The sequence below is a fragment of the Sus scrofa genome, chromosome 10, assembly GCF_054392235.1.
Source record: "Sus scrofa isolate SSC_HxYL_T2T_F1_AM1 chromosome 10, Sscrofa_HxYL_maternal_Yorkshire_Landrace_v2.0, whole genome shotgun sequence".
NCBI classification, from domain to species: domain Eukaryota; kingdom Metazoa; phylum Chordata; class Mammalia; order Artiodactyla; family Suidae; genus Sus; species Sus scrofa.
In genome coordinates this window covers 78,637,833-78,651,446 of record NC_139392.1, presented here as the reverse complement: position 1 = coordinate 78,651,446, position 13,614 = coordinate 78,637,833, and the positions used below count along the sequence as shown (strand labels likewise).

The 13,614-nt window shown below is 38.1% G+C and overlaps 1 protein-coding gene across 3 annotated transcripts in view; it reads left to right on the top strand.

Moving 5' to 3' along the window:
* Positions 1 to 13,360, top strand: part of ARMC3 (armadillo repeat containing 3) — an 89,262-nt gene extending 75,902 nt beyond the window's left edge. For all 3 annotated transcript variants that reach the window (XM_013980262.3, XM_005668154.3, XM_013980261.3), the window contains exons 17-19: positions 7,140 to 7,343; positions 9,551 to 9,713; positions 12,762 to 13,360. In XM_013980262.3, coding sequence (XP_013835716.2) covers positions 7,140 to 7,343; positions 9,551 to 9,713; positions 12,762 to 12,971 — 577 coding nt within the window. In that variant the 3' untranslated portion in view covers positions 12,972 to 13,360. The remainder of the gene's footprint in view (positions 1 to 7,139; positions 7,344 to 9,550; positions 9,714 to 12,761) is intronic.
* Positions 13,361 to 13,614: the final 254 nt, after the last annotated feature.

Genomic DNA, 13,614 nt, shown 5'->3' with positions numbered 1-13,614 from the left:
TTATATATATTTATGACTAAGATTTATTATAGCAAAAGATAAAATACAAGATCACCGGGAAAAATATAGACATATGCAAAGGCTGAAAGAAGTCACCCACAGGTCTCCTCGTCCTCGTCTCTCCATGAGCATAGCATAAGATGCAATTTTCTCATGTGAGTTAGCTCCACCCAAGGACGTGCACCTGAGTCATGGGATCCAGACTTCATAAAGGTGCAGATTCCAATTACCTATAGGGACATACCAATTTGAATGACAGTACATTTCTCTCAAGCCAGAAGGAAATGGCACAATATGTTTCAAGAGCTAAAAGAATCAACCATGTGTTTTATGAGATCACCAATATGTGGAATCTAATTTAAAAAAATTATACAAAAGAACTTATTCACAAAACAGAAACAGACTCAAAGACTTTAAGACCAAACTTATGATTCCAAAGGGGAAATGTTGGGGGGAGGGATAAAATGGGAGGCTGGGATTGACATGTACACACTACTATGCATGAAATGGATGAGTAACAAGAACATACTGTACAGCACAGGGACATCACTCAAACTCTGTAGTGACCCGTATGGGAAAAGAATCTGAAAAGGAATAGACATGTGTATACATATAACTGATTCACTTTGCTGTACACCTGAAACTAACACAACATTATAAGTCAACTATACGCCAATAAAATTTTAAAAAGAACCAATGATGTATTCTCTAGCTGGTGAAACTATCTTTCAGCAATAAAGAGGGGGAAATAAAGACAGACAAAGAAAAGTTTGTTACTAGCTGGCCTACCCTTACAGGTTGGCTAGGTAAAGGAAGTTCTTCTAATGAAAAGAAAATGTAGAAAGAATTTGGAAGGATCAGAAAGAAAGTAAGTAACAAGAAGAGCTGAAATATAGGTATATACAATAGACTATCTGCTTGTGAATTTTATGCATATTTGATAATTGAAACAATCTTTTTTGTCTTGTTAGGGCCGCACCTGAGGTACATGGAGGTTCCCAGGCTAGGGGTCCAATCAGAGCTGTAGCTGCTGGCCTAAGCCATAGCAACATGGGATCCGAGCTGCATCTGCGACCTATACCACAGCTCATGGCAACACCAGATCCTTAACCCAATGAGTGAGGCCAGGGATCGAACCTGCATCCTCATGCATGATAGTCGGGTTTGTTAACCTCTGAGCCATGACAAGAACTCCTGAAACAAGTATCATAACAACATCTGATACCCAAGACAATGATATTTAAAAGTGGAGAAGGTAAAAGTGGTAAAATGTGGATAGCAGCAGACTGTAATAAGCCATGTATGTATTTTTAATACCCATAGTAACCTATAAAATACCTACAAATGAATACAAAGAGCTACACTCAGAAACAGTATACATAAATCAAGATGGATAACTAAAAAATGTTTCAGTAACCCACAGGAAGGCAACAAAAGAAAAAAAAGAAGAAAAAGAACCAATCGAAAGCCAAAAATCATTGGAGTGAAATAAAATGTTATGATTCAATTATTTGCTGCTTTAAAAACTCACTTCAAATTTGTTGTTATAGGTGAGTTGAAAGTGAAAGGATGGGAAAATATACCATGGAAATACTTATTTTTTAAAAAGCAGGAATGGCTTTTAAAATATGTAATAAAGTAGACTTCCAAGCAAAGAAAAATTTTAGAGACAAGGCTATTACATATGATAAAATCGATCAATCCATGAAGAAGCATAATGGTCTAATGCATAGGCACCAAACCACAGAGCTTCAAAATACATAAGGCAAAAACTGATAGAGCAGAAAGGAGGACTAGATAAATCCAAAAGTATAGCTGAGGACTTCAACATGTCCCTCTGAGCAAGTGACAGAACAGCTTGACCTAAAATCAGCAAAGATAAAAGATTTGAACAACATACCATGGAACATTCCATCACCAACAACAGAATGCATATTTTCTCAACTGCATTTGGAATAGTCACAATACCCTGGGTCATAAAACAAGGCTCAGAAAATTTAAAATAATTAAAATCACACAATATGTTTTCTCATCATGACAGAATCAAACTAGAAATTAATGACAGACAAGAAAATCTTTAAACATGTAAAAAATGAATGATATACTTCTAAATAATCGCTGGGACAAGAGGAAGTCTCAAAGGAATTTAAACATAAAAAGAACTAAATGAAAATATAAATTCAAAATTTGTGAGATACAGCCAAGGCAGCATTGAGAGGTAAATTTATTTCACTAGGTAAAGATGTCTTAAATCAGTCATCTAAACTCTTATTTCAAGAATCTAGAAAAAGAAGAGCAAAATATACCCAATATAATTAGAAGGAATAAAATAAGGAGCAGAAATCAATGAAATTTAAAACAGGAAAACATCAAAGAAAGTCAATGAAATCAAAAGCCATTTCTTTAAAAATGTCAATAATATTGATAAACTTCTAGCAAGACTGACAAAGAGTAAAAGAGAAAAGACATAAATTGTCAATATCAGAATTGAAAGAGGGAACTGACATTATAAACCCTACACAAATTAAAGGATAATACTATGAAAACCTTAAATTTAGCAACTTAGACAAAATGGCCCAATTCAGCCAAAATTGTGAACTCTCAAAACTCATCAAAGATGAAATATATGACCCAAAAAATCCTGTAATTATCAAAGAAGTAGATTTCATAAACTCCTTCCAAAAAAGAAATCTCTTGACCCAGATGGTTTCATTAGTGAATTCTGCCAAACATTTCAAGAATTAACACCACTCTAAACAGTCTTTTCCAGAAAATAGTGTTTCCCAATGTGTTATGATACTAGCATTATCCTAATGCCAATACCAGACAAAGACATTATAAGAAAATTATAGGTTGTAATCCACCATTAGCAAAATTCTTTCTGAAATATTAGCAATTAAAGTAATAGTTAATCGAATCAAAGAGAATAATTCATCTGAGAGAAGTTTATCCCAGGAATGCAAGGCTGATTCAGTATTTGAAAATCAATCAATGTAATCCACCATATCAACAGTATAAAGAAGAAAAAGCACATGATCATATTAATTGCAGAAAAATTATTTGGCAAAATTCAACATCTGTTCATGTTAAAAAATAAAGCCATCAGCAAAACAGGGAGATAAGGGGACTTCCTCAACCTGATGAAAGGCATCCAAAGAATTACATCATACTTAATGGTGAGAGACTAGATGCCTTCCTGCAAAGATCATGAACAAAACAGGGATAGCCATTCTTATTACTCCCATTCAATATTATTTTGGAAGTCCTAGACATTGCAATTAGGCAATTTAAAAATATATACAGACTGGAAAATATATATACAGATTGGAAAGCGAGGGCAGAAAAGATGTTCCTGTTTGCAAACAACATGATTGTCTAAATAGAAAATCCTTAAGGAATCCATTTTCTAAAAAACTCCTAAAACTAATAGGTGAGTTTAGCAACATGTCAGGATATAAGGTCAACACAGAAAAATCAATCATATTTTTATATACCAGCAATGAAAAATTGAAAACCAAAAATTTTAATAACATTTCAATAGTTCTGAAAAATGAAATATGGAAATGAAAATGAAACAAAAAAATGTATAGAACTTGTATATCAAAAACTATAAAACACAACAGAAATCAAAGAATCACTAAAGTGAAGAGATACACCATGTTCACGTGTTGGAAAACTCAACATAGTGAAAACGGCAGTTTTCCCTGAGTTGATCTACGGATTTAATACAATTCTATCAAAATCCCAGTAGGAATTTTTGTAGATAGAGAAATGCCAATACTAAAATTTTTACGAAAAGGTAAATAAACTATAATAGCCAAAACCATTTTGAAAAAGAATAACATTGAATCACCTGATTTTTATGGCTTACTATAAAGCTACAGTAACAAAGATAGTTTGTAATTGATGAAGGGGTAAACCAAGGCATGAATAAAGAGAACAGTATAACAGATGACACAGACATGGCCAATCGATTTTTTAATTGAAAATTTTATGATATAAATGAAAATTCACATGCTATTCTAAGAAATAATACAGAATGATCCTATGTACCATTTATCCAATTTCTTCCAATGATAACATTTTCAAAATTATAGTACAATATCAGAACCAAGATATTGATGAATACAATCCAACAAATTTATTTAGGTTCCCCCAGTTTTACTCCTGTGTATCAACTTTTATGCACTTTTATCACACATATAGCTTCATGTATCTATGACTACATTTAAAATAATCAACAGTTCTATCACCACAAGGATCCTTCATGTTTAATTTCTTGGCACCATTTGTTGAAAAGTCTGTACTTCTTCCACTGAATTGTTTCTGTGCCTTTTGAGCACATCTGTGTGGGTCTGAGGCCTCTGTTCTGTAACGTCACTCTGTGTCTGTCCCTCCACCAATATCACTCTAGTTGATCGCTGAAGCTACACAGTAAGACTTGATAACAAGTAAAGTGAATCTACCCGTTTTCCTGTCTTTGTCAAAATGGATTTAGCTGTTCAAGGACCTGTGCCTTTCCATATAAATCTCAGAATAAAATTTTTTATTCTACAGAAACTTTGTTTAGATTTTGATAGGAATTACATTAAACCTGGAGATCATTTGGGGGAGAATTTCATCTTTAATATGTCGTATCTTTAAATCTAGGGACACAGTAGGTCTTCTTTGATTGCTTTCAACCTGGAGGTTCCCAGGCTAGGGGTTTAATCAGAGCTGTTACCGCTGCCCTACCCCACAGCCACAGCAATGCGGGATCTGAGCCACATCTGCGACCTACACCATGGCTCACAACAATGCAGGATCTTTAACCCACTGAGCAAGGCCGGGGATTGAACCCGCATTTTCATGGACACTAGTCGACTTCATTAACTATTGAGCCACGAAGGGAACTCCTTCTTCTGAGTCTTTGATCACACCTTAGGTCTTTTACATTGTACCACAAGTCCCTGAGACTCTCTCAGTTGCTTTTTCAATCTTTTGTTCTCTGTATTGTCCATATTAGATAATTTTTATTCATTTATCTTTAAGTTCACAGATTATTCCTTCTGTTATCTCCAGTCTGTTATTGAATCTCTTCAGGGAGTTATGTTCTGTAAGTTTTAGTTATTCTATTTTTTAGCTCCAAATTCTATCTTTGTATCTTCTATTTCTTTCAGACTCTCTCACTCCCTAGTCACTTCAAGAATGTTTGACCCTACTTGTTGGAACATTTTACACCTGCGGCATCTCAGCACTGGTGTGTATTGATTATCTTTTCCCATATGAGTTGAGATTTTCCTGGTTCTTCATATGTTGGGTAATTAGATTGTAATATTATATTATGAGTCCTACAGTTCTTCTTTATGGGTCTTAAATACATTCTAAGAAGAATGCTTCGTGTGTGTGTGTGTGTGTTTTAGTAGTCAATTGTTCCAGTTGCTTTCATAATTTCAAATTCAAACCAGTGTCCTGTGGGTTGTCATTCCACTGTTCGCCTCATTTTCAAAGGCTTTGGAGTGCTACTTGGATCAGCCCTGTATGTGTGCCAACTAGTGTCCAATTTGGGACATGGGCAGTGGTCTATACTGTAGTTCCATCTGTGTATGTGCTGTTTAGGGTCAGACCTATGTACATACAGCTTAGAAGTAAGCCTAGGAATTCATAAACAATCTCATAGGGTTACTTACTTCATCATCCCCCCTTCCAAGACCTCTCTTGTCTTTCCTGGTTCCTGAGAACTTCTCTTTTGGCCAAAAAACTTAATTCACCCTGCCCTGCTAGCTACACTCTTGCTGTGACTGAATCCATAACCACAGCCAAACAGCAGGAGGACTGGGCCAAGTAGAAGGCAGTTTTAGACTCTTAGGGACCTCAATGTCATGACTGCTACCATTGTCACCAGGCTCCTTGAGCACTGGGGCACAAGAGTATGGATAAAAAATAAGAAAAATAAAAAATAAAAAAACAGGGCTTTCCTCCACTTTCTCTCTTTCCTGTTTCTCCTTGAGCTTCCTCTGTGCTGATGCTCACTTCCAGCTTCGGGGCCAGTTCAGCTCGGAGAATAGTGGAGGGAGATCAAAAGATAAACTCACCATCAGTTCAGTAGTAATTCGATTTCGTCTTCTCTGATCTTTCTGCTACAAATTACCTTTCAGAATTTTCAAAGAGCTAATGCATGCACCCTGTCCAGGTTTATGACTGTGCCCAGTAGGAGAGACAGTGAAGCATGCTTACTCCCTGTTACCTGAATGAGAACCCATGTCATTGTTTTGCTCAACTTATTAATAGTGAGAGAATTAGTAAGATGTTAATACTGGTTCAAAGATCATTTGATAAAATAAGTATTTCTATCCAATTTAATTAAGGGATGTTAGAAAAAGATTTCTGAGTTACACTTAAAAAAAAAAAATCCTGTAGAATGACTAACATCTTACAGGACAATAAATTGCAACTTTTGGAATATATTTTCCATTGAATAGAAATAATTTGTATATCTACTAAACAAAAATATATATGTTAACTAATAATGTCTCTAAATCTAGAAATTTTAATTAAGAGTGTCTTTTAATTAAACAGTATCTTTATTTTTTATCAAGTACATTCCATTTTTCCCTAAGTACCAAACTAATTATATTTCCCTAGTTAAACTTTGGATGAGTCTTTGTCCCTGCATGACACAGAAACTCCCTGCCATCTTTATTTTGTTTTTGCCTTTTTTCTTGTTTTGGATAATTATTCTTTAATATAGTGATCCAGATCCTTCTTGCAGAGGTCTCAAGTGAAGCAAGAGATGCTGTAAGACTGGCATAGACTCCCTGAGGAAGCAAACTATTTTTTCTAATTCAATAAATATCTATTACATACCTACAATATACCAGATATCTTGCTAAGCAGTTGAACAGAAAACCAGTATAAGGTTTTCATAATATATATCAATCATTAGCAGTAGCAATATTCTCTTGAAAATTAATTTCTCCTGCAAAATGTAGAGCCTATAAAATTCTACCATTGTTATGGAAAATTTGAAAACTATATGTGATATGTTTGTTGAGGCAGATATAAAGTACTAGGTTTTTGCCATGCTCTTCAGATTTACTCAGGGCAGAGTTAGTGTTTGTTCACTTTGTGACTCTGATTGCTGTTGTTTACTCTTTAAGGAAAGGCAGAGGGAAAAAAGAAGAGGAGAAAGTGAAAGAGGAGGAAGAGGCTACAGCAGCAGTACCAAAACTGATGGGAGAAGGAAGCCCTGATAAAGAATGGTACCCTCCCTCTGATCCCGACTTCTGTGTTTACGTGTATGAAGTGACCACATCCATACTTCCCATTACCAATATAAAGGAACAGATTGAGGTGCTTGCGAAGTAAGTTGTCTATATATACATTTACATTTTTAATTTCTAGAAAATGTTTTTTGACATTAACGGTTTACATTTTTTAGCCAATTTTCAGACAACGACACCACAGTAAAACTGAACTTTACAGAGCCCTGCCTCTGACTCTGAAGCAAAAACACAATGATGAATTGGAAAAAAAAAAAATTCTCCATATTTCTGCCAAGAATCAGAGCTAGGAGTTGGTAACTGCTTAAAGAAAAATGCCTGTGTCATTTTCTCCAGCTAAACCATGGAAAGTATCTTTCCGCACAATCATGAAAAAGTTATGAATGAAGGAATCCTATTGTAAATTATTTGTAGACTCACGAGCTATTTCCTAATGCAAATAGCCACTGCCTATTTTTATAGGTCTGATATTTTGCTTTTCACATTGCTCTAAAGTGGGATTGTGGGTATTCTAGGAGATGGCTTAGCGCTCTGTATTAGCCAGTGAGGTCGCCTCCTAAATTACAGCATTTAATCTGATTCCACTCAAAGAAAGCTGAGAGCGTGAGCTGCTAGCTGTCTGGGATTAGGAATCACTAAAAATGGAGGATCGCCTTCATGACTGACACCAGCCAGTCGTGAGCTCCTGGCTTGTGCAACAGCTGCAGTCTCCACAGGCGCTTGTACTTCCTCCAAATAGAAGTGAGTTGCAAACATCAAACCTGGATGTGACAACTGCAAGAAACGCAGCCGCCAGATCACTGACTTCTTGTCAGCCAGGACTGGAAGAGAGCATTTTTGGCGACCAAAGTTTTCCTGGTGTCCTTGAGAAGTGATGACTCAAGCAGAACTCTGAATTAGCTTGTTTTAACATTTGTCAAATTTCCTCATGCTTTGTTCCTATCAGAAATTCTCTTTATCATTCCCAAATAATTGGTTTTGTAACCTGAGCCCACAGCAAGATGGCAATACAGAGGTTTGCCCCCAGGCCTTTGGATCCTAGCAGCCACTACAGGGCACATGGCTGGCACTGCCAGTCAGTTTTGCAGGTGTCTGCCCAACCCTTTCTCTTGGTTTTCACCATTGTTCTTCTTCACTTGGTCCCACACACAGCAAGGGGAAATTCTTCCTTTAAAATGTGCAATTCTGCCTTTACTCCAAGATTAGTAGCCTTAGGTGACAAAGTGATTACCAACATCTTCAGGGAGAGCCTAATTTTAGGAAAAATCCACAGGCAAAGTACACCCTCATCTCACATCCTCTTCTGTTACTTATTTTTCCTTGTTGCCTCTTTCCTGTCACTTCAGTTTTATGTAAATGCCATGACTTTCTCGAAATTAAAAAAATTAAAAGATGATAAAACTTGAAAATATTTGTGAACCTAATGGGAAAATTTCCTATGTGTTTGTCTTTGTCTCTGAGTTTAAAGTCCTTAAAAGAAGGACCACATGGCATGATGGAGGATAATGTGAGAAAAAGAATGTGTGTGTGTGTGTGTGTGTGTGTGTGCGCGCGCGCACGCGCGCGTGTGTGAGAGACTGGGTCACTTTGCTGTATAGTAGAAAATTGACAGAACACTGTAAACCAACTATAATAGCAAGGATAAAAATCATTATAAAAAAAGAAAAAAAAAGGATCACGTGTTAGGACAACGCCTTTGGTTTCAGACTGAACATTTGAAAATACTTTCCAAGAGTAAGATTAAAACCGTGTTGATACCTATTTAGTGTGATATTTATTTCTATCTTGCTATAAATATTAGGAAATTAGCATTCATTTCTTTCTGCTGAATGAAATTATTACAATTTCAGTTTATATATGAAAATTTGAATACAGTAAGCATAATGTCAATTATGGTAAGTACATTTTTGTTTGTTTTGTCTTTTTAGGGCTGCACCTGTGACATATGGAAGTTCCCAGGCTAGGGGTCGAATGGGAGCTGCAGCTGCTGGCCTACACCACAGCCACAGCAATGCAAGATCTGAGCCATGTCTGTGACCTAAACCACAGCTCATGGCAACACCATATCCTTAATCCACTGAGCGAGGCCACAGATGGAACCCGCATCTTCATAGCTACTAATTGGGTTCATTAGTGCGAGCCACAACAGGAACTCCAGTATATTTTTAAAAGTAAAGCAAAACTCTTAGGGAAAATATTTTTTATACATATAATTACACAGTTACACTCAAAGCATCCAAAGACAGATATTAAACTTGACCGATTCAATTTCATTGTAATTGACACAGGTATGTGGCAGAAAAAATGGGCGGTAAAATTCCGAAAGAGAAACTACATGATTTCAGCTGGGAACTTCATATAAGTGAACTAAAATTTCAACTTAAATCCAATGTTGTACCAATTGGACAGATCAAAAAAGGAATCTTCTACCATCGAGCTTTGCTTTTCAAGGTATTTAAGATGTTTTTGCCTCATTTCCCATTAGGTAAAAATGTTTTGTCTTTATCATTGTGGAGTGAGCCAAGTGCTAATGATCGGCTGATGATATGAATCCTATCATTTAGATGTACTTATATTCGACATGGCTATGTATGTGTACACGCACACACACACACATGTATTCACCAGACTACTGGAAGCAAATTCATTCAACATTTATCACAAACCTACTATAGGCAGGGCCCCTTCCAGGGTCTGGGAATATAGAGATGCTAAAGTGACAGTCCCAGCGTGGAAGGGGAACCTAAGCCAGACCTGTGGGTTCTCAGGTGACAACAGGGAAAGTCTCAGTGGGGGTGGGGTGGGGGTGGGGGATTAATATGTGGCTTCCATGTTTTAGGCTACCTAGGGATTTCAGCAGGTAAAGAGGAAGACAAGAGTGTTCTGAATAATGCAAACATTTTATTCAAGACAATAGGTATGAGAGTCAGTGGTCCATTTGAGGGATGTAGTGTGGTTTGTCTGGATGCAGAAAAGAGAGGATGGGTTGGATGAGGCTAAAGGGCCAGATGATAAAGCATCACGTGAGTTTGCACTTGATCCTAGAATCTATGAGTAGCCACTGAAAGTTAAGGGGAAAATGGTAATATCATGATTGGAAAAACCATTCAGGCAACAGATTGGGAAAGGAATTAGAATGGGGGCAAGACTGGAAACAGGAAGACCAGTCAGAAGGTCACTGGAGCAAGAAGTACCACAATAGGTCACCGCTTATTGTGAACTTGGGAAAATGCAGTGACCTCAGTTTTACTCTCTAGAGGATGGGCACTACAACAGTTTTTATTTCACAGGGGTCTTGTGATGATTTAAAGTGCCTTGACATGGAGTAAGAGACCAATACATTTTATTTTGGAAAATATATGTTTATTTTTGTGTCACTGCCCCCCTGTGAGTGTAAAATGATTCTAGGACCAATTTCAAGGGAATAAGGCGGTGTGTTCCACACATCCAAGCAATTCTTTGGCACCAGCTGGGTGTCCTACAATTCAACTCAATTCTGACACTATCTACCTGGAAATAGCGTCATTAAGGACTCAGTTTTAAAAGACTGCTCCCTTCACCCACCTCAACCCACTCCTTTTTTTTTTTTTTTGTCTTTTTGTCTTTTTGTCTTATTGTCTTTTCGAGGGTCGCACCCACGGCATATGGAGGTTCCCAGGTTAGGGGTCTAATCGGAGCTGTAGCTGCCAGCCTATGCCAGAATCACAGCAACGCGCAATCTGAGCCGCATCTGCAACCTACCCCACAGCTCATGACAATGTCGGATCCTTAAGCCACTGAGCGAGGCTGGGGATCAAACCCACAACCTCATCGTTCGTAATCGGAATCGTTAACCACTGAGCCATGATGGGAACTCCTCAGCCCACTTCTTACACCAGGCACAAGCCCAAGTTGTCACCTGTGCATATGACTGACCAGGCTATAGATTGGAGGTTCCAACAACCTCCTCCTTGGATTCCATTAATTTTCTGAAGTGGCTCACAAAACCCAGAGAAATGTATCATGTACTAGATTAGTGGTTTGCTATAAAAGACTGTAAGATAGGAACAGCCAGGTAGGAGGGACGCATAGGAATGAGGTGTGGGGAATGGGCACAAGAGTTTCCATGCTCTCCCTAAATGTCTGCCTGTTCATCAACCCAGCAGCTCTCCAAATCCTGTCCTTTTGGGTATTTATGGATGCTTCATTGCATAAACATGATTAATTAAATCCTTGGCTATTGATTCAACCTCCAGCCCTCCTCCCCTCCCTAGGGGGTCAGAAGGTGGGAGTGAAAGTTCCAGCCCTCTGATCACAAGGTTAGGTCTCCTGGAAACCAGCCCCCATCCTTAGATATGGCCCCAAAGTCACCTCATTCCTATAACAAAAGACACCTTTATTGCTCTCATCACTTAGGAAATTCCAAGGGTTTTAGGAGCTCTGTGCTGGGAACTGGACAAAGACCAAATATGTGTTTCTTATTATACATTACAGCATGCCATACATCCAGATATCATTGTGTTGTAGTTGATCACTGACCAGGCCAGATAGAGTGTAAGACCCTAAAAGTGGTAACCATGTCTTAATCATCCTGGTCCACCCAAGACTACCTGGTAGCAGTCATTATGTAGTAAGCAATCAGTAAATTACATTATAACTATAGGGATGCTCGAAACAGCACAAGTGTCACCTTCTCGTACTAGAAACGCCTATCGAGCACTTACTCTGTGCCAACAACCATGGCATGAATTCAGTTCATCTTTACACGAAGAGGAAGGTGGTTATACTGCTGTTATCCTCATTTCACAGATGAAGATGAAGCACAGAGAGGTTGAGTCATCTGCTTGAGGAGACAACAGCTAGTCAGTGGCTGAGCCGAAATTCACAACCAGCCAGCTCTCTTTCTTATCCACTATGATGTGGCTAAGAAGTCTCCAGATTATTTTAAAAGGTACTTTTAAATCAGGACAAATTGAAAAGACAACTTCCAAGGAACATAAGCAACCTCATGCAGCCCAAGAGGGACCAATGGCTCGCACTTCTGCCCCTCTGGCTCCATAACACCTGTCTACACCACTCAGAACAAATGGGCTAGAAACAAGTCCCCACCAATTTGATACTTGCATTCAATCCCACTGCACATCACACCCAAGGAGCAGCCCAGAAGCATGGAAAGATTGATAGATGCACTAGTGCTGAAAGCCCGTGGAACAGCTTTGCTCCAATTACATTATCAATCTTGTGCTGATACAATGCAGCGTAACTGCCTGAAAAATGTCACTTCACAGCAGGACCTACACAGAGATTTTTGAGTCCACAGGATCTTGAGGAACAAGGGAACTTATCACATTTTAACCAGCTCCTATCGTAACACTTCACATTTTTCCAGCCTTTCTAAGCACTTTCTTTTGCAGAAGTTGTGTATTTCACCTTCAAGCAAGGTGGGTCTTTCAAACACTTATTTTTCCTCTTCCCCCTCCCTCTCCTCACTCTTGGTTGATCTCATGTTTTCTCCCACAGGCTCTGGCTGATAAAATTGGCATCGGTTGCTCTCTGGTTCGCGGGGAGTATGGCAGAGCCTGGAATGAAGTTAAGCTGATGAATGAATCCCGTAAAGGGGTGATTGGGGCTGTCCCTCTCCCTGAAACGTACATAGTTGACCTCATGTTCCATCCAGGGGCACTGATAAAGTTACGAAGTCGAGAGGCAGATCTTTACAGATTTTTCTAAACTTCCAAATGAACACAACAGAGGTTCAAACAAGAAATTCATTACATACCCTTTCTATGACGTTCACCAGTAGAAGAATAAAAATTTCTTTAAATAAAAGTATTAGAAATGTCTTCCCCACGTGGAAATGAGGTCACTAGGATTGGACCTGGTCGTGCTTCTGATTTCAGGCTTCTGGCAAGCATCGAGTCTGATAAGATCATATCATGCTCACAGTCTCTCATTATTCTCAAAAATTAATCCACCCCACTGTTTCCTAAGGAGCATCTCTTTCCTTTGGTAATCACATGTAAAAGTACCCAGCTACTGTTCCCAGGACAATGCCTTGTGACTGTCATTCTTTATGTCCAGAATGAACTGATTAAATAAAATCAATGGGTTTTTCTTGGTTTTGTTTTGTTTTTGCTGTGCCTGAGGCATACAAAAGTTCTGGGGCCAGGGATCGACCCAGTGCCACAGCAGTGACAATGCCAGATCCTTAACCTGCTGAACCACCAGGGAACTCCCAAAGTCAATGTTTTTTAACATCTTCAGTTGCCTTATCTTGCTCCCATAAAGTAAGATGATGTTTTGAATATTTATAGATTTCAGTATTATAAATTCCTTCCTAAAATTTTTCGTTCATATTTTCCTAAACTTATCA